At 50.4% G+C, this 20478-nt stretch overlaps 2 protein-coding genes across 8 annotated transcripts in view; one reads left to right on the forward strand and one right to left on the reverse strand.

Moving 5' to 3' along the window:
* Nucleotides 1–9372, forward strand: part of Gse1 (Gse1 coiled-coil protein) — a 292453-nt gene extending 283081 nt beyond the window's left edge. For all 7 annotated transcript variants that reach the window (XM_077792748.1, XM_077792750.1, XM_077792749.1 and 4 more), the window contains 4 exons: nucleotides 596–967; nucleotides 2506–2796; nucleotides 4997–5100; nucleotides 5908–9372. In XM_077792748.1, the coding sequence (XP_077648874.1) occupies nucleotides 596–967; nucleotides 2506–2796; nucleotides 4997–5100; nucleotides 5908–6042 (902 nt within the window). In that variant the 3' untranslated portion in view covers nucleotides 6043–9372. The remainder of the gene's footprint in view (nucleotides 1–595; nucleotides 968–2505; nucleotides 2797–4996; nucleotides 5101–5907) is intronic.
* A 1583-nt stretch (nucleotides 9373–10955) lies between these two features.
* On the reverse strand, nucleotides 10956–19524 carry Gins2 (GINS complex subunit 2). The gene is made up of 5 exons (XM_026401931.1): nucleotides 19435–19524; nucleotides 19242–19356; nucleotides 15437–15536; nucleotides 11442–11568; nucleotides 10956–11081 (listed from the first exon to the last, which is right to left on the reverse strand). Exons 1-5 carry the CDS (start codon nucleotides 19522–19524, stop codon nucleotides 10956–10958), a joined length of 558 nt encoding a protein of 185 aa, XP_026257716.1.
* Nucleotides 19525–20478: the final 954 nt, after the last annotated feature.

A 20478-nucleotide genomic window follows, 5' to 3' on the forward strand; every position in this document is an offset into this window, starting at 1 on the left:
CTCCACCTTCTCTCCGTCTCTCTTGTACAGTTCGTGTTTCGCACACAGTGTGCAGGTCTGCAGATACAGTATGAGTTCACAGCTGGGCACAGAGCCGAGGGAGGGTGCCTGCTGCCATAGAGCCACCTGGTGGTCATCGTGGGTGGGCCTGAGGCCTGAGGCCGTCTGCACCCACCACTCCAGCACCTGCTCTCACCTCCTTCCTCAAGTCTGACTGTGCCTCTGTGCAGCGAAGGAAGCAGAAAGCCTCACAGTGCAGTCCTCTTAGCTCTGCTGCTCGGTGCTCTTTCTATCCAGCTGGACTAAACGACTCCCTACCTTTTCGGGACCAGAAGTGACTTGCTTCTTCCTTCCGATCTGTTTCTTCCCAGATGCTCTCTGGAGGCACTGTTCCCAGATGGACCTGCCTCTAAGCACTCCGTGTCTTCAGACCTTATCCGCGTACACAACAATTTTAATTCAGTGTCCCCAAGTCTTGGCTTTTTGCACTAGGTCTTTGGTGAACATAAGCTCCTAGAGACCAGGGTCTGCGTGCTAGACACTCGGCCGGTTAACTTGCAGCTCTTAACCTACCCTCATTTTCTGTCTCTCAAAGAACCAGCCACACAGCCAGCTTCTCTGGAGGTGGATAAGCCTGTTGGGGTCGCTGCCTCCTTGTCCGACATCCCAAAGGCCGCGGAGACTGGGAGACTAGAACAGCTGCGGCCCCAAGAGCTATCGAGAGTCCAGGAGCCAGCTCCTACCAGCGGTGAGAAGGCCAGGCTGAGCGAGGCCCCTGGGGGCAAGAAGAACCTGAGCATGCTTCATTACATCCGGGGTGCTGCACCCAAGGACATTCCTGTGCCATTGTCCCACAGCATCAACGGGAAGAGCAAGCCGTGGGAGCCCTTCATGGCAGAAGAGTTTGCGCATCAGTTCCATGAGTCGGTGCTGCAGTCCACCCAGAAGGCCCTGCAGAAGCATAAAGGTAATGAGGCTGCCCGTCCCACTCTGCTCCCAGGATGAGTTAGCAGCTGCTTAATGTCTTTGCACACCAGCTGCTCAGCACAGCCATGTGCGTGCACTCTCAAACTTCAGTGCCCATCGGGCACCTGGGGATCTCACCAGGCAGGGGTCTAGAGCAGGACCCAGGACTCCATTTCTAACACGCCCCCAGGCAAACCTAATGCAGCTGATCTGTGGACCACACTCCCAGGTCATAGAGCAGGTAATGCCATGAGTAAGGGAACGTGAGCTGCTGTGTCTTCTACAATAGAGTGGCCCCTCTGGTCCTTTGATGAGGCACCAGTGTGCCTGTGCTCATTCCGTGAGACCCAGCAAGTGTGTAGCGACAGCACTGTTTTCCTGGTCCCACACCCTCTTAAATTTGATGGGAGTCATTGAAGGTCAGAGAACAGGGATTACTGCATGTAATTCCCAATTAATCAAAACTCGACATTTTTAAAAATCCTCAACAGTGGGTGTGATGGTGCAGGCCTGTAATCCCTGGGACTTGGGACAAACGGACCACAAGTGCAAGACTCTGTCTCAGAAAGTAAAAAGGGCTGGGGATGTGGCCCAATAGCAAAGTGCCCTCTTTGTTCAATTCCTAGCACCAAAAAGAAAAAAAAAAAATCTTCAACAAGCAACTATTGGGCATGAGATGAATGTGAATGGCAGTAGCCAGTCACTCCTTATGCCAGATCTTGTTTAGGTGTTTAGTGCTTCATGCCTTTAAAGCTGAACTAACAGACTTCCAGCTCTGACACAGAGCTGGATCTTCCACCCGAGTTCACGCTGTCAGCAGAGATGAATCAGGCCCCAGGAAGCAAGGAACTCTGGGTAGTGGGTTGTGCAGTGATTAAAAGACTCCCCAGGGCGAGGGGCCAGCTTAGAGGTAGCACACGTGCCCAGCATGCATGAGACTTTGGATTCCATCCCCAGCACTGAACATTGGGGAAACAACTCCACAAAAATTAGGGAGTGTGTTACTGGATTTTTATCATAAATTTATTAGGAAGAACCATTTTTCAGGATAAATTTTTTACAAGAGGCAGATGGGTCCCTACTCTTTAGGGTAGATTTTGAGATGGTTTTTAGGAACTTTGAACCACCCTCCTGCTCCTTCCAGCCACACCTTACACACTTCAGTGTGGTCCTGGGATAGTTTTTCCTGCCTTGTTTTATTCACCTGCTTCTTCATCCTGCCATGCCAGGCTATTGACTGTGCCAGCACCCAGAGGCAGCAGGGCCATGCATGCCACAGGGGGTGCTGGTGCTGATGCTGTGCCCAGGGACTGAAATGCTCACGCCCTTCAAGGGAGGAGGAGCTGCATTTACTGAGGGCAAAGAAATTCAAACTGATGAACTTGCCCAAGGTCACACAGGAGTCCCATCTTCCTGTGAGGAGCCACCTTGAGCTCTCCGTGCTTTATCTTTAATCTGCCTGCAGGTACGACTCTGCACCAAAGGTAGGGCAAAGCCTCTGGAGACCCTTCCTTGAGACGCCTGGTTTATCTTCCCCAGGGAGTGTGGCTGTGCTGTCTGCAGAGCAGAACCACAAGATCGACACATCCATCCATTACAACATTCCTGAGCTGCAGTCCTCCAGTCGGGTCCCCCTGCCCCAGCATAACGGGCAACAGGAGCTCCCACCTGGGAGGAGGGGCCCTTCCACACAGGAGATGGACCCAGACTCAGAAGAGGAGGACGACGGTGAGGATGACGGTGAAGAGGAGGAGGAGGAGGAGGAGGCCCCCAGGCGCAAGTGGCAAGGGATTGAGGCGATTTTTGAAGCTTACCAGGAACACGTAGAAGGTACAGGCTCTGGGGAAGGAAGCCACAGCACCTATAGACACAAAACTCCTGCCAGCTTCAGGGGCTGCTTTGGAGTCAGTGCTGGAGCTTTTTCTGGGTAACTAGATGCAGGTCCCGGAAGGTGAATTTCCTCAGGTTCCTGCCTCTGGCACTGGTGATTCCTCATGCCAAAGCTGAGGCCATTGTCACTGGGGCAGTTTGGGGGTTTGGGCATGGAGGCTACTGGGCTAGAACTCAGACCTCTGCACATGTCAGGCACCTACCTGGTAGCTGAGCAGTGCCCCAACCCCTGGGCACGGTGAATTACGAGAGCATTGGCTGGGTGTGGCACCTGTTACTCAGTAGGACAGCTTAGACATGGGTCTTTCTCCTTGGGCTGTCACCTAGTGTGCCAAGTCCCAGTAGCCAACCTGGTCACCATGCCTGATTGTGTCCCTGAGAGGCATGATGGGACCCCTGAAAGGAGTGTCATGGATGATGGCTGTGTTTTAAGCTAACTCTACTCCGAGGTTCATTTCTCGATTCTGCCCAAGGCTTTCCAAGCCTGGCACAACCCAGGCCGCTTTGCTCTCAACTAGGAGTGCACACTCCAGCCCTTCAGAGAGTCTGACCGGGGGCTCAGGCTCACAAATCCCAGACTAGGTCATTGCCATTGTGCTTAATAGCACACCACTTCTTACTGCCTCTTCCTCAGAATGTCCACAAAGACCTCATAGGGGAACAGTGGGAATGCTTGGGTATCCATCAGCCTGTGCCAGCATGGCTAGCAAATCTCAGGTACCACTGTTTGCCTCCTGCTGTTTATTGCCCAATGTTGTAGATTGCTATGCCTTAAGTAATGTTAAGGTGGGATTGCAGGGGCTAGGGTGTGGCACAGAGGTGTACTGCTTGCCTAGCATGCATGAGGCCTTGGGTTTAACCTCCAGCACTGCATAACTCATAAACAAGTCAAAAAAAGCACACTGCATTGACATGTTCCTATGATACCAACCTAGGAGGCTGAAATAGGAGTATCACAAGTTCGAAGCGAGCCAGGCACCTTAGTGAGACCCTGTCTCAAAATAACAAAATTAATAGGGTTGGGGATTAACTTAATGGTAGAACACTTGCTTGGCATGCTGGAGGTCTTGGGTTCAGTCTCCAGTAGTCATACAAAAAAAAAAATCAGTTATGACATATCAGTCATTTCCAATGACTTGTTTGGAGTTCTTTCCCTAACCCAGGGCTGTGAGGATGCTCCTCTATGAGATGTTCTTGCGTCCCTCAAGTGTTGCTTTCTCGTGCGTGGGATTCACCTGTGTGTATGGAGGCAGATCTGTCTGGGTGTTTTAAGTTGGGCCCTAGCTTAGCACCTCTCTGACTCTGAGCTTATTGCTCAGCTGGTTTCAGCCCTTCCTTGGCTCCCTCCCCTGAATTTTAGGATCATCTTGTTACATTATACCCCCCATCCCCAAAAAACATCCTGTCATGATTTTCAGTTGCATTGAATTTACAGATTTAGGGATAATTAGCATCTTGTTTATACAACTATGGTTTAAAATGCATATCCATGACCAGTTTTCTTTTATTGGATTTAGTTTTAGGTTCACTTAGTGAAAAAGCTAAGTCCTAGGTAGCAATCATAGATGAACAGACCTTTTGCAAATAATAAGTGGGGTTCTTTCCTTTTGAGTTTTCATATTTCTGATTTTCTTGTCAATGACTAGGACCTCTATTGCTGAGGCATTAGTAGACTCCTGTTGGTAAAACTTTAGAAGCATTCCATTTAAGTTTGCTGAGCTGATGATGTATGTTGTTAAGTTAATGTTTTCCATGTTATCCCCACCCCCGATGTTGTACACTCCTTGAATTGGACTGTCAGTACTTTTGGGATTGGGATTTTGGTTTGTTAAATGCTATCAAAATTGTTCTAGCCTCTCTGAAATTGGGCAGCTTGCCTTTTAAAATCTGGCTTTTAAGATGCAGCTTTCAAAAACAAAGACTTACTCTCCCCTACTGTCTTCCTAAACTGCCTTTTGATTCAAGATCTTTTATCATCCTGTTTGATGATTGGACTTAATTTGTACAGTCAAAGGCAGCAGGCACAATGGTCCCCAGGAGAGGCCTCGTCTACCTGCACTGGAGAGAGGCTAGTTGCTGCTGGGCCAGGAAGACATGTGGTCCCTGCATGTTGTTGCATTGCCACTTCTTGTCTTTGCAGAGCAAAACCTGGAGCGTCAGGTGTTACAGTCACAGTGCCGGCGGCTGGAGGCACAGCACTACAGCCTCAGTCTGGCAGCAGAGCAGCTCTCCCACAGCATGGCGGTGAGTGTGTGTGTTTGGGTGGTGGGTGTCATCTTGAGACTTGAATAGGCCCTCAGAGGGGTAATCTCCTTAAAGAGGTCACAACTTGTCATTTCACAGGGAAATTCAGACATCAGTGAGTTAGCCAAGATTCATCAAAGAAGGGGGGGGGCTATCTTCAGCTCGTGGGACTTAGAGGTGCTGTTTGCCTCCCCATGCTGTTTGCTCAAGAGGACAGAAAAGGATTGCATTGGCAAAGGGGATTCTAAGAGCCGAGACAGTGGAACATGCTGCTTCTTTAAGAGCATATATTGGGCTGGGGATATGGCTCAAGCGGTAGCGTGCTCGCCTGGCATGCGTGCGGCCCGGGTTCGATCCTCAGCACCACATACCAACAAAGATGTTGTGTCCGCCGAGAACTAAAAAATAAATAGTAAAAAATTAAAAAAAAAAAAAAAGAGCATATATTATTGCTGGGTACAGTGGCCTACACCTGTAATCCTGATGACTCCAGAGGCTGAGGCAGGAGGATTGCCAGTTCCAGGCCAGCCTCAGTGACTATTTTTTAAATTTTATGATAGGGTCTTGCTAAGAGAGAGTACCCCTGGGTTCAATCCCCCATTCCAAAGAGTAAGTACTGCCAGAGTCTGAGGCTCTGGAAGAGCCAGTTCAAACTGTCCTCAAGAGGCCACTGTCTGAAAACATCCCTTTCCCAGCTTGAAATTCTAGTGCCAGGTTTGCCTTTCCATGGCACACACGTGCACCACACATGCTTAATCCACACACTTACAGATGGAATGTATTTTGACAAGAATTTCCCTTCCCCAGGAGTTGAGGAGCCAGAAGCAGAAGATTGTCTCAGAGAGGGAGCGGCTCCAGGCAGAACTGGACCACTTACGGAAGTGCCTTGCCTTGCCCGCCATGCACTGGCCCAGGGGCTGCTTTAAGGGATACCCGAGGTGACGGTTTCCCTTGCACTAGGCTGAACCTATAGTATAGAAATATTATCTATTTTATTACCTTGAATATTTAATATTTTTCACTGGGAGGTTTGAAGCTTAAAAAATGAGAATGTGCCATGCATGAAGCAAAGGGTTCCAGGCTCCAGACGAAAATGAACGCACTCACCTTGACTTCAATGCAGTCGGATCACCTCTTGTACTCAGCGAGCAACCACTGTAGGACGCCCATGGTTTTTCTTTCCAAAGGTGGATTTACTCCTCCTTCCCCATCATTCTTTTTTTAATCTGGAAATGAAGGCTCCATTACCAACACTAAAACGATACTGTTTATTGCCCCCGGTGCACGGGATTGGATCAGACCCGGCTGGTTGTTCCTCGTGGTGCCGTGTTACTGTGCTGCAAGAACCAGGCTTGCTCTTGCTGTGGCCCTGGAGTTGGCCCTGTTCCTACAAGGAGTGGGACTTGCTTCAGCTGAAGAGAAGGCTGGGTGCAACCTCAGTAAAGGGCTTATTTGTTTTACTTTTCTGCAAAATTATCTTCTAAGCAACAGGTCCTAGGAGCACACAGAGCAATCCAAGGCTTCTGCCTGGAAATGCTCTCACCTAAAGATAAACAGACCCACGACTGAAGGTACCTTTCTATTACTCCATGGGGGAGAATGTACAGAGCTCTATGTATACATAGATTCACACCCACCAAATTGTTACTGCAGTGGGTGGTGTTTTCATACAAACGTAAATTTTGAGAGAAAAGTCAAAGGTGCTTCAGCCTTGTACTGTGTATATATATTAAAAAAAAGTTTTGTATGTTTTTATTACTTTAATTATTGTTATAAAAAGCCTGCCATTTTTAATATGTGGTTTGGGGGATTTTGTTTGTTTTTCCTGTTTGGGGGTTTTGTTTGTTTTGTTTTTTCTGGGCAAAAAAAAAAAAAACTTGCTTTTAGTGTTTGTACTGCTGCTGGTCAGGACATTAAAATATTGAAGTGTTTTTAAAAATTAAAGAAGAAGAAAAGTAAAAGAGCTTACCACTGGCGCCTATGCGATCACTTCATTTTTGAGTTGCACCAGAAACCAATGCAGAAAGCCATGCGTTCCACCTGCCTCCCCCGGCACTGGGCGAGGCGACAGCAGGCAGAGCAAACAGAACTCGCTGCTGGCAAGGGAGGAGGGGAGTCGGGAGAGCAAGACAGCCCGGGTGGGTCAGCCACAGGCACGCACAGGTCTTCCCAGGAGCACCTTGCAGGAGGTGAACACTCTGCCCTAGCGTTCTGACACACCAGACAGTAGGTGGAAAGTAGAGATCTCAGAGGCTTTATCTAGATGCAAAGCTTTGTGGAAGCCTGAAGTAGGGTCGACAGTGTCTGAGCTGAACTCCTTTTGAACTTACCAGGACAGGAACAGCAGGAAACTGGGCAGATCCCAACCCCAGGAAGCAATGGGGTGCCACCCAGTCCTGGCTGCTGTTCCTTCAAGTACCTCTTGCAGGAGAGGGCCCTAACCAGAGCCTACCTGTCCTGGGCGTGGACAGGGCAGGACACCTGGCCTGGTCACTTGGTGCTGCTCTTGTGAGCACTGTTGGGCAGAGCAGCTTGCTAGTGGCTGCTGTCATGCCTGTTTGTATGCCTGCCAAGAACCTTCCCGTTATTAGCACACTCGGACAATAAGTGCCAGCAGTATTGCCAGTCGTCAGGCACCTTCCTCCCCGCAAAATCCACTACAAGACAGTAAGGGAGCCACGTGGTCCACAGGTATGCAGGGGGAACTACACAGCCAGCAGTCAGGGCAAACTGTCACTGAATTTCTCTGCTTAAAATCTGCTTGCCGTGTCTGGGTGCTTCTGCCAGTCAACCTTGGTAATGGCATTGACTAAAGTAAAAGGGAAAAGTAGTTCTAATTAATGGAAATGCACAGCCCCACCCTGCACCTGAGAGGTGCTCCCTAGGTTGGACACTGGGGGGCAGTACATGGCAGGTAGAGCAGAGGATAGATACCTGAGCAGAGCTCTGTTGGTGCGAGCCAAGGTGCTGAGCTAGCAATATGGAAGCCCGTCCTGGCCCACCTGCTCTCGTGCTCTGCCTCCCTGTTCTCCCACTCGTGGAGACCTCTGAAGATTCTTGTGCTCGAGAAGTAATGTGACAATCACGATCCAGGTACAAACCAGGCAGTATGCACAGACAAAGGCAAGGTAAGAAAGCAGCTCACAAAGGACGGCACACCACCCAGGCCGCGGTGGTCCTCCCACCCCGCACTTGGCCCTCTGCTCTGAAAACACCCGTTGTCAGATGATTCCCACATGTCTGTCCTCACCTGGGCTAACAAGAACATGCAAACTGAAGGGTTTTCTATTTAGCCCTCTTCATGTTTTTAAAAAAGTTGAGCAGTACATCAGATCTGCTCTAGAACTGATGATGTAACAACCTGTGTGTCAGTATTTATGTGAATACCTCAGTCCTCCTCAGTTCCGTGTCTGCCATATCACCTGGAAGAGACAGCCGCCATCTGTCCTGATGGGGAATTCACTAAACGCAAGGGACACCCTCTGATGCTAGGTCATGTAGTTCCACCTTTAACCAGATATTTAAAATGAGTTGTTTCATGTAATCAGAGCCAGACTAACAAAACAGCCCCCAATCCATTCCTCTCAGATAACATGACCACAAAGACAGGATTCCACATCTTCAGTTCTAATCTTAATTGGTACTGTCATCATCCTAGCTTGTACTCCTAAGGATACTGAGTCTCAAAAGGAGCCAACACCTTTAGCAGCAAGGAAATGAAACAAGAAATGTTAAGTTTGTAACAGAATTTTCCCCTCAAAGTAGCTCACAATACTGCCAAATTTTAAAAAGTAAGCTAAATTTCAGACCAGACCAGATCTGCCCCTTCCCTCTGAGCCACGTAAAGTGTAGACAATTCCCAAGATCCACCAGGAGATGGAGATGTTTAGCAGATTCTGTTCCTTTCCTACAATGCATTAGCCCCCTGACTAGGATCTCAACTCTGCCTGTTAACCATGCTTTGACTTCAGGTCACTACTTGCAGTAGCCTGTCCCCAGCTTTTTGATCCAGCGCTTGATTGCTAGACTCTGCCTTGACCTGAGGAAGACATGCTCGCTGGTTGTCACTTGTATGTGCCCTGTGCTTCACTGCTAGGACAGCAAACCCAGATTCGGGCAGGAGGGAGGACAACAGTGCCTCGGTCACCCTGGGGGCAGTTTAGATGCTGTGAAACTAAACCTGTTCTAAGTGTACTTGTTTGAATTAACTGTATTGTAATATTATTTGTTGAATGTAGTAATTAGGTATTTATGAATATATTGCTGTAATTTCTGACAACATCCAAAAAATAAAATCTTCCTAAATCATGTCAAGAGAAAAATCTTTTATAAGACAACCCCCAACCCCAGGGTGGGGGGCAACTACCAACTCCACATAGTTTCACAGGTCAGACCTGAAGATCCTCAGCTGCACCTCAGTTGGCTGGGGTTTTCAAGCAGGGTGGTAGGTGTGAGATGGAGGCGCACATGCCCCTGAGCTCCGCAGTAACAAGTGGTTTCATTCTAAGGTTCCCTGATGACCTCTAAAGGAGAAATTGAATGTCTGAACAGCACCTTTAATCAGATTTGCCATCTTCTGCCCTAGCCCTCCGGGTCTGTCTGGCCCAGTGCTCACATGATAGCCAGCATCTGCTCAGGAGCCATCTCAGCTCTGGACCAGAGCAGCAGTGCTCAAGGAACAAACCCAGAAGGGCAGGTGCCGAGCAGTACACTAGGGCCAATTGTGGGCTCCCTGGGCGCCAAGTCAAAACCAGCTGGGTGACTGAACATACTTACTATATGGTGCAGGATAACGAACGGTATTCCCTTCCAAGGTAAGGAAATTTCTGTTAAGGGGCCCAACAATTCCAAAATGCTGCAGTTCAAAAACTGAAGTGGTTTTCTCTTAGGAAGAGGATAATCAATCTCCTGAGCCACTGCTGTCTTCAACCAAGGGCCCTCTCCCTGACCCATCAAGAGCAGCAGGAGAGCTCCTTTCCCTCCCAGCAGTCTTCAGCCTCACTTAATGCATTGGGACAGGTTTTTCCCCAATCGTCCAGAACGCTGGTCTGAAGTTTCCAGTCAACTGCCTCACACCTGTCAGTATCAGATCATCTCGGCCACAGGACAAGAACCCAGCAAAGTCAGATTCTGGCTGACGGTGTTTTTATTATAATTTGTAGCTTAGAAGACAAACACTGGCCAGCGTTTCCAGTCACCCACACCATCGTCCTCCGTGAACAACCTCTAGGAGATCTAAATTTAGTTCAAGAAATGGGGATCAAGAGGGAAAACGCCCCCAGCCTCATCTACACAGTCACTGAACACAACCACGGGTGACAGTTTCATGCAGAAAATCCAAGGCTCTGGCAACAGGGAGGACTTGGTTGCCTAATACTTTTTTCTTTTCCCCTCAAAAGAAAAACTGGTTTCTAAAACTAGTTGGGGATTGACTGAATGTTCAGGCAAGTTTTGTTTTTGGTACTGGGGATTGAACCCAAAGGTGCTTTACCACTGAGCTACAGTCCTTTTTATTTTTGATTTTGAGACAGGGTCTCACCAAATTGCTCAGTGCCTCATTAAATTGATGAGGCTGGCCTGGAATTTACAATTTGCCTGCCTCAGTCTCCCAAATTGCTGGAATCGCAGACATGCACCGCCATGCCCAGCTCAGGGGTGTTCAGTTTTGAGAACTAATCACAAATTTGCTTCTCACCAATGTTACAGATCCAGTCCCGGCACCTGTTCAAGCATTGTTCAGACATTTAAAAATGTTTCCAGAACTCCAGATACACAAGTACCTCCATCATGTCACCAGCCTCCACCCAGCAGTTTGCTGCCAGACAGGCTAGACCTTGCCAACCACAGGCCTTCCTCTAAAAGTCCTGAGATGGGGCACTCTCAGAAGGCAGGAGGTTTGTACGGAGCTTGTGCATATGATGGAGTGCTTGAGTGAGAAAGGCCCCGCTGGTATTGATCTCCATCAAAGTCAAGTTATCCAGCTGCAACAAGAGAAAACAGACCCAGTTGGCCAAGGAGTTTTGATTTTGAATAAAAGCTAAAATACTAAGAACAAACCAATGGGGGTTTTTTTGTTTGGTTTTTGTGGTGCTGAAAATCACACCCAGGGCATCAGCCAATTGTATGTAGTGAAGAGATTCTCTAGTAGCTTCATTTAGATACCAGGGCGGAACAGGCAAGTGCCCTACCACTGAGCACCCCCAGCATGGCTAGTAATCTCCTATCTTGCAACAGCCTGAGCAAGTAGGACACTGGGTTGAGCTTCTCCAGGGGCATAAAAAAACTCTGGGGCAGAGCCCACCAGCTCCAGGGGGAAGACAGCAAAAGGGAGCAGGACCTACCTTGGCATGTGCCTCCTGCTGCCGTACAAAGCTATCAGCAGACACCCGGAGCTTGGCTATGCGCGTGTCCCACAGATCCTTGATCAGGGTGCGGATCGCATCTGCTTTGGGGATATCCTCTGAAGCACTAAAGGAGGCAAGGGATGAAGTTAGTAAGCACCTGCCTGACCAAAACAAAACCCCACAACGGCAACCTGAAACACGGCTTAGATTCAGGAAAGTATTCCAACTATTCCTGATGTAGAAAATCTGTTTTGTTTCGTCTCCATTATTAACATGTAAGGACTTCAACGAGTAAGTATGGTACCAAGGACATTCAGCTACCGAACTGGTTCTCTTTAATATTTATTTTTTAGTTGTAGTTGGACACAATACCTTTATTTTATTTATTTATTTTTATGTAGTGCTGAGGATCGAACCTAGGGCCTCATATATGCTAGCCAAGGGCTCCACCACTGAGCCACAACGCTGCCCCTTGTTTGTATTTTGTATAGATGATTGAACCCAGGTGTGCTTTACCACTGAACTACATACAACTCCACCGGTTTTGAAAAGCTCTCAATAAGTTGCTGAGGCTGGCCTTGAACCTGCCATCCTCCTGCCTCAGCCAAGTGTCCTTGGACAGCGGTTACCAGGATTAACTGGCTCCAAATCAGACAGTCTATGCCACAGGACAACAGTGCTTTGTGCCGCGTAACTTCCAGCTAGAATTGGTTCCAAGGGCTCCTTATGTATAGTGGTGAGCAGATCACTACTCCCCCCCAGTAATCCAGGCTCACTACCAATCAGGGAAGGAAACCACTAGCTCTGTGTTCAGCACCTTGCACAGCACTCCTGTCCTCATGAAAGCCCCGCAGAGGAGGGACTGTCCTACTCTGTAGTTAAATCAGAAGTTACAAAAATCACTTAAGTGGCAAATTAGCGTAAGCGTTGTACTGTAACCACATGCAGTGAGACTGGGTAGAAGTCAATCCAGCGAAGGCAATAACAGTTTTTCTTTGTAGAACATTCTCTAGACCAATCTTCAAAGACAGACCAGAAAATAAAAGGTGAAGCAAATATTGCCCGTCACTAGGCACTCTAGGATAAGCTAGAGTGTCTACATGATACAGTTAGCTCAGCACTGGTGGGCGGCAGATCCACAGTATGAAATCTATGCTGTGAAATTTTATTTATGAGCCCAAACATTCAGATCTTATGCTCTGAACAGCAGGTTAAATAACAAAGGACCCTAAGTTCTTGTCAACTGAACTGCAGAACAAAGGTAAAATTCAGTCCCTTAGCCAAATGAATTACAGAATAAGGTTTTTGATGAAAACACATACAATATAAGGAACTTCAAAAACTAAAAATGGGGGCTGTGTTGTGGCTCAGTGGTAGGGAGCTTCCCTAGCACATAGAGCTTAGTGAGGCACTGGGTTCAATCCTCAGCACTGCACATAAATAAATAAATAAAATACAGGTATTGGGTCCATCTACAATTTAAAAAAAAATGAATAAGCCCTTCACCTGGACAATACTCACTCATACCTAGTATATTCTCTCCTTCCAGCCATTGCTCCCACCCCCAAGCCAGTCTCTCGTGAAACCTCCCCCCCAGGACGGCCCCCCCAGGAGTTCTCCATCAACACAGAATCCTGCTTCCATCCCCCACGCTGTTCACATTCACACTCCACACAGATGCCTCTGCTCCCTGAGGCCCCTTCATGCTGCCTTTCACAGCTCCTGCCTCAGGGCCTCTCCCTCCACCAGCCCTAGGAAGTTCCCTTCCTGGAGCCTGAGCTTCCCAGAGGCTTCTCTGAGACCTCATACAGCATTGACCATGCTGTGATTTAACTGGTGGTTCACGGGTTCACACACCTCCCCCACCAAACCAGGAAGAGGCCCACATAACCATCTCCAAGCCTAGTGCAACGCCTGGCAGCTTGCTATTCCTCAGAATCTACCCAAGGAATGGCATCGACCTAAGGACAAGTCTCTGTTAGATGCCCAAAGTTCTCCTTTAAATTCAGCAGACAGTGCCCTTCAGTAGATGAATGGATAAAGAAATTATGGTGTGTGTGTATGTGTGTGCGCACACACATACACACACACATACACACATGCATACACACACAGAGGAATATTACTCAGCATTAAAAGAGAATAAAATCATAGCATATGCAAGGTAAATGGATGGAATTGGAGAATACTATGCTAAGTGAAGTAAATCAATCCCAAAACAACAAATGCCAAATGTTTTCTCTGATATGAAGATGTTGATCCATAATAGGAATGGGGTTGGGGAGCATGAGAGGAATGGAGGAACTTTAGATAGGGCAAAGGGGAGGGAGGGGAAGGGATGGAGTACGGGGTAGGAAAGACAATGGAATGAGATGGACATCATTACCCCAAGTACCTGTATGAAGATACAAGTGGTGTAACTCTACTTTGTGTACAACCAGAGACATGAAAAATTGTGTTCTACACGTGTACTATGAATGGAAATGCATTCTGCTTTCATATATAACAAATTAGAATAAATTTTAAAAAACAAACAAGTTCAGCAGGCAGTCAGTAGTGGTGGTAGCACAGACCAGTTTGTAGTTCTACTTCAGCACTTGAATTCATCAACCAAAACATGCTTAGTAAGGAGCTTCAAGAGCTTGACCTTCTGCACGTTATGCTCCCAGGAAAAACCACCCACACTTGCCTTCCCTTTGCTGATTTCACTCATTCGACAAACATGCACACGAGGCACCATGCTGGGGACACAGCATTCAAGTCAGTGCCTGGCCATTTAGAACAGGTATATGGGGGTGGGAATGTAATGGCACAGGCAAATGATTAGAAAACTGCAGCTACGGCCAACACTGGCAGAGTGCAGAACTGCCAAGAGAGCAGGCACACTTAATCTGGCAGGGACACTTATTGTACTGAACCACAGGCCACATGGGCAAGGGAATGGACAGGCTTCCTGGTCAGTGTACGCAAAGTCACGAGGACCCAGTGTGTTAGAAGAGGCCAAGCGAGAGGATCGCTTGAGAACAGGAGTTCAGGGCAACATAGTAAGACCCCGTCTCAAAAAAATAAATAAAAGTACTGCAGAAGAGACCAACGTGAACCAAAAACTTACAGTGGCAGAGGAAAGAACCGCAAACAGCTGTGAAGGAGGGAAGGAGAAGCCCACACCAGGCCGTGCACTGCTTTAAATGCTGCAGTCAGGGCTCTGGACTGAAACCCTGGAAAGCTGGGTATGGTGGCACATGCCTGTAACCCCAGTTACTTGGGAGGCTGAGGCAAAAGGATTGCAAATCTGAAACCAGTTTAGGCAACTTAGCAAGACCCTGTTTCAAAATAAAGAGTGGGGATGTAGCTCAGTATAGAGCGCCATGGGTTCAACCCCAGCACCACAAAACAAAACAGAAATACAATAAAACTCTGGAAAAGCACCAAGGTTTCCCTCCCATTGGAAGGCATCAAGGATTTTGGAAAGAAGAGTCACATGGCAGTTTTATCTTTAAAAGATCACTTTGTCTGCCACATGAACAAATTAGAAGTCCCCAGGGAGCTCGTGTGGATGTAGGCAATAAAGCATATTTTTACCATGAGTGGTTTCCTGTAGCTTAGGACAAAGTCAGATGTGAGCCCTCTGGCCTCTCCTGTGAAAATCACAAAGAACCTGGATCCGCACACTCCACAGACAGAATAAAGAGGGGTATCACTGCACTAAGTAAACTACATGTAGTTCAGAAAAAGGCTTCTGCTGGAGATGACAGTGGCTCACAGTGGGGTCCAATGTCAAGCAACAGGAGGTAGAATGAAAGGCCCAAGAGATTTCCTGGGGGTGGGGAAAAAGGGAAAATGAGAGACAGAGACCCCACAATCCTACACAGAGATGTCCTCCGGATTACCAACCCAGTGCTTTCTGTGATAATAAAAGAAAGGGAGAGTGGGGCTAGAGGAAGAACAAGGGGTCCACCCAAGCAGGGGCTGTCACAGGGAGAGCTACTCACTGATTGAGCAGGAGTTTGGTGAGTTCCATGTAGTAAGGGCTAGGCACAGGGGTAAAAGTTTCCTCTTTTCGCTCATGATCCCTCATCTTCTCCAACTTTTCTGAAATGTAGATGTCAACACATGTCACCGTCACTATAGCCAAGGTTCATTTCAATTTCCAAACTTCCCAAGTACTGACATTACTACCTATTTGATCAAGTAGCAAATTCCTAAGGAAAACTTTCTGGAATGATATTTGTATCAAGGCCTTCTCCTTGGAAGAAATTCTCTCAGGAAGGTTTTTGTTGTCATCCTTTTGGCTTAAAGAATATGTCCAAACTGGAAGTTCTTTTTATAGGGAAAGAACTATCTTACCTTTGATGTAATAAGTGATCAGAGATTTAAGAGATCTATGTATACAACCAAGTCTGGTTCATAAGAGAGCAAGCAACTTGTAAACTACAGTATGATATAAACTACAACTTATAAATTTTGCTGACAGTATGATATTCTAGGGGGCTTAAAGGCACTCCAGCCTGGAGCAAGGGGTTATGATATGCTAGAGAGGCTTAAAGGTACCCAATAAGGCAGAGGGCACAATGTCCAACAGGGGCTTAAAGCCCAGCATCTAGAACCCACCACCATGCTTGATCTCACCCAGCATTAGCACTACCCTCAGACATTTCCACTACTCCCTTGGCCTTCCCTTTCCTACGGGCCTGAAAGCCCAGTCCTGGCTGCAGGGACAAGGCTAAGAAGCTTACACATCCCTATCCTTTGGGGGTCCTGGTGCACTTGCCCTCTCTCCTTACAGCCAGCTCCTTGTAACTCTCACTGGACACCTTGCCAACTAGGCCTGTACCCCACTCCCCAGCCTCCCTGCTGTGTCCTCTCTGCAGGGCTAGCCTTCCCGGTGTACCCTGGTCCTCTCACTGCGTAAGAACTCTCTGTACGCTGTTCTCGAGGATTGTCTTCTCCCTCCCTGCTTGATCATCCCAAATGATCAAGTCACAGAGAAAACCTCCCCTGACCCAAATCCTTCTCCATCTATCAATTCATTTTAGCACCAAGCTTCCAGCCGTCTGCCCCTCTCTTTAGTATTCCCCCGTTCACTTCTTGCCCCTCTACCAGTGCAACTCCCCAAGGCCTCCACCTCCACTCAGCCAAACCCAACGCTACTTCTCAGTGTCTGCACCTGATCGGTCAGTCGTCCTCCTCTAGTGTTGACCATGTAGCTTCTGGACACCACTCTCCCTGAGCTTTTGGCCTCACTAGCCAGTCCTCACCTCTGTTGCCTATTCCTCTTGACCCCTCAACACTAGGGTACAAAGCTCAGTTCCTAACTCCACTCCACCTCCTAAACTCACATGCCCCCATTCGATACCATCTGTGCCATTTAACTTCCACCTGGGCATCTACATACATCTCCAATATAACCAGTTCAAACCTCAGTTCCTGGTGCCCACAGACCTCTCAAACGTGCTCCCCACCTCAGGAAACTCCACCTTCTCCTCCAACCCAGCCCACAGCCTGGGGGCTCTCTCATCCCAACAGTCAGTCCTTCACCAAATCCTGTGGCTTATTCCCTCAGAACACACCAACCATAGCCCCTCCCCCATTGGCCCTGGCAGGGATCATCCCCTACTCCCAGCTCACACAGTGGAGTGGTTATTTTTCACTTTCCCCCCATACCTAGGGATCAAATCCCAGGCCTCATGCATGCAAGGCTGTTTTTTTCCCTTCTTTTTCTTTTCCATCTGAATCAGATTATGAGGGGCTGAGGACATAGCTCAGTTGGCAGAGTGCTTGCCTCACATGAACAACACTCTGGGCTCGATCCCCAGCACCACCAAAAAAAAGAAACAGATTATGAGATCTCTCTGCTCAAACTCTCCAACAAATCAAAAAGATAGACAATACCAAACTTCTGGCTAGGGCATGGAAAAATAGGAACATTCCTGGAAGGAATAATGGCTCAAGCACTTCAGAGAACAGCTGGCTGTTTCTTACAAACTCAAGCCTCATCCGTACTATGACCCAGCAAGTCTACCACTCCCAAGCATTTATTTGCCCGAGAAAAATAAAAACATATAATCACAAGAAGACTTGGACAAGAACATTCATAGCAGCTTTATTCAGAATAAAGCCAAGAAACCACTCAAACACCCACCAGTAGAATAGATGAGCACCCAGCCTGCCCAGACAAGGAGCCACACTCAAGAATGAAACTGAGGCACAACGCAGGCAGCGACAGAGGTGAGCCACAGAAACACCCAGGAATACAAGAAGCCAGAGACAAGATGAGATCCTGGAGGATTCCATATATGAGAGACCCCAGAACAAGCAGGAGAATCCCTAGCACAGCCAGGAGGCCGCGGCTCTCAGAGGGGCTGACTGGCTGGAGATACAGCTTCTCACCACAGTGCAGCCTGCTGTGTGAAAGCTCAGACGCTCTCTCCACACCTTCACTGTGGTCCTGCACCTTGGGTCACAACAGGTCCAAGCCCCCAGAGGCTGATGGTGAACTAGGAGCCTAGACAGGTCCCTACTGGAGTCAGGCCTGCAGGGGCTCCCACCAGAGGCCCTCAGAGTAGAGGGACTAGGGATCCCCACTGCCAGAGCCACCCGCCCCTTTAGACAAGGAGCAAGGGGGACCCCCCCAAGCAGCAGTCTTCCCTAAAGTAAGTGATGTGGCTGGCTGAAGGCGTCCTTGCCTGCAGGAGGCAGGTACGCCAGGTACCCCAGGGGGAGGGGAGAGTCAGAATCACTCAGGGCTCTTCACTGTAGAAACATGCATGCCACACCCCTCCCCAGCAAAAACAGTGAGGGTGATTTTCTACTTGACGCAGCTGCTCACATCTGATAGAGCGAGATCATGAGTGCTCAGGACTGCCTGCAAACGTGATGTGCCCTCACTTCTGTTTGGAGCACCAAGATGGAGCCCGGGGCCTTGGCCATGTCAAGCAAGTGCTGTATACTGAGCTACAGCCCAGCCCTTTTTATTCCGTTGGGACATGGTCTTGCTAAATTGCCCTGATGGCCTTGAACTTGTGATCTTCCTGCCTCAGCCTCCTGACTGGAATTACAGACACACCGGGCTCTTTGGTTTCTTTTTGGCACTGGGGATGGAATCCAGGGTGCTTAACCACCGAGCCCCATCCCCAGCCTTGAGACAGGGTCTCAGCTGGTTGCCGAGGCTGGCTTTGAACTTGGGATCCTCCTGCCTCAGCCTCCCAAGGTACTGGGATTACAGGTGTGCACCCCAAGGCGGTGGCCTCTTGGCTCTTTCTCACATCTTTATCGAGGCATAATCAACCCACCACGCGATTCGCTGTGTAAAGCAGTGGGTTTAGCATCTCCGGAGCCAGGCCACCGCTACTTCAGTCCAGTTGGGAACTTTTTCATAATCCCCAAAAGGAATCCCATCACCTCCCAAACCCAGGCGGGCAGCACGGGTCACATAGGTGGAGCCCACCACAGGGGTCTCTAGCCATGGGCCACCCGGTGTCCCCGCAGCTCGGCTGGGGAGGCTGAGGCAGGAGGACGGCGACCTCCGAGCCAGCCTCCGCAACAGCGAGGCGTGAGCGGCTCGGCGCGACCCCGTCTCCAAACACAAAACAGGGCCGGGGCGCGCTGGGTGGCCCCCCGCGCCCCCAAAGGAGGAGTGGTCTCTGCCTGGCGCCCGGGCACCTGAGTCCTCCGGCGGCGCCACACCCACGGGGCGGCGACCGTCACCCTCACCCACGTCGGTTCCCTCAGGAAGGCCGCCCCCCGCGGCAGCCCGAGGCGGCCCTCCAGGGCGTGCACCCCTCCGCCCGGCCTTACCTACGTCCATCCACTCGGCGGGCAGCAGCCGGCACTTCTGCCTCTGCTTCAGGTTCACCGCCAGCCACAGGGGCACGGCCACCGGCAGGCCGGGGCTGAACGGGCCCAGGTCCCCCTGCAGGCAAAGGCCGTGAGCGCGCGCCGCAGCACGGGGCCCGCCGCCCGCCCCGCCGCCCCGCGCCCGAGGCCTCACCCCGATGAGATAGATCTTGTCCAGGCTGAAGTTGGGGATGATGGTCACCAGCTCCTTCTCGGCCAGAAACTCCACTTCCGCAGCGTCCATGCCAGCGGCCGCCCGGCACTCGCTTCCTCAGGCAGCTCGGCTTCCAGAAGCCGGAGACGCCGGAGACGCCGGCGCCGCTTTCCCGCCACAGCGCAGGCCCGCCCACACCGGAAGACGGATTAAGACAGCCAATAGGAGTGAGCGAGGCTGAGCGGCAGCCAATGGAAGTGAGGGAGGCTGCGCGCCGCCCCGCCCCCTCCACGCCCCCTCACCCTCTTCGCGTTTCCCCCGGCTCACGAGCCCCTCGCCCCCCACGCCGCCCACGCCCCCTCGCCTCCACGCCCCACCACGCCCCCTCGCTCCCCACGCCCCCTCGCCCCCCACGCCCCCCTCGCCGACCCCACGCCCCCCTCGCCTCCCTCGCCCCCCTCGCCCCCCACGCCCCCTCGCCCCCCACGCCCCCTCGCCCCCCACGCCCCCTCCCTCCCCACGCCCCCTCGCTCCCCACGCCCCCTCGCTCCCCACGCCCCCTCGCTCCCCACGCCCCCCCACGCCCCCTCGCTCCCCACGCCCCCTCGCTCCCCACGCCCCCCCACGCCCCCTCGCTCCCCACGCCCCCTCGCTCCCCACGCCCCCCACGCCCTCCCCACGCCCCCCCCACGCCCCCTCGCTCCCCACGCCCCGGGTCCCTCGCCCGTCACAGCTCCCCTTCACGCCCCCTTGCCCCTCCCCGAGTCCCTCCACGCCCCCCCACCTTGCGGGTCCCTCCGTGCTCTCTCTACCTCTTGCCCCGCGCCCCTCTGGTGCTGTGCACCTGGTACTTTGGGGTCGTCCTGCAGCTGGCGCCAGTTTTGTGTCCCTGCGCCTGCCCCAGGCGCCTGCCTGCCCACACTTTGAGTGTCCTGGAGACGGCATCTGCACTGGCTTCCGAACAAGGCCAAGAGCAGCTGCATTTGTTTGGCCGTATTAGGCTCAGAGCTCCTGGATACTGTGTGGGCACCAAAATGGAGGAAG

This window comes from Urocitellus parryii, chromosome 15 (assembly GCF_045843805.1).
Source record: "Urocitellus parryii isolate mUroPar1 chromosome 15, mUroPar1.hap1, whole genome shotgun sequence".
Lineage (NCBI taxonomy): Eukaryota > Metazoa > Chordata > Mammalia > Rodentia > Sciuridae > Urocitellus > Urocitellus parryii.

Excerpts from the sequence above, each read along its gene's own strand:
- Gins2 (XM_026401931.1), bottom strand. The coding sequence starts at position 19,524 with ATGGACGCTGCGGAAGTGGAGTTTCTGGCCGAGAAGGAGCTGGTGACC. Across the intron at positions 19,357-19,434 it reads ACAAGATCTATCTCATCGGG|GGGGACCTGGGCCCGTTCAG; the intron begins GTGAGGCCTCGG and ends CTTTGCCTGCAG. Across the intron at positions 11,569-15,436 it reads ACCAAACTCCTGCTCAATCA|TGCTTCAGAGGATATCCCCA; the intron begins GTGAGTAGCTCT and ends TGCCTCCTTTAG.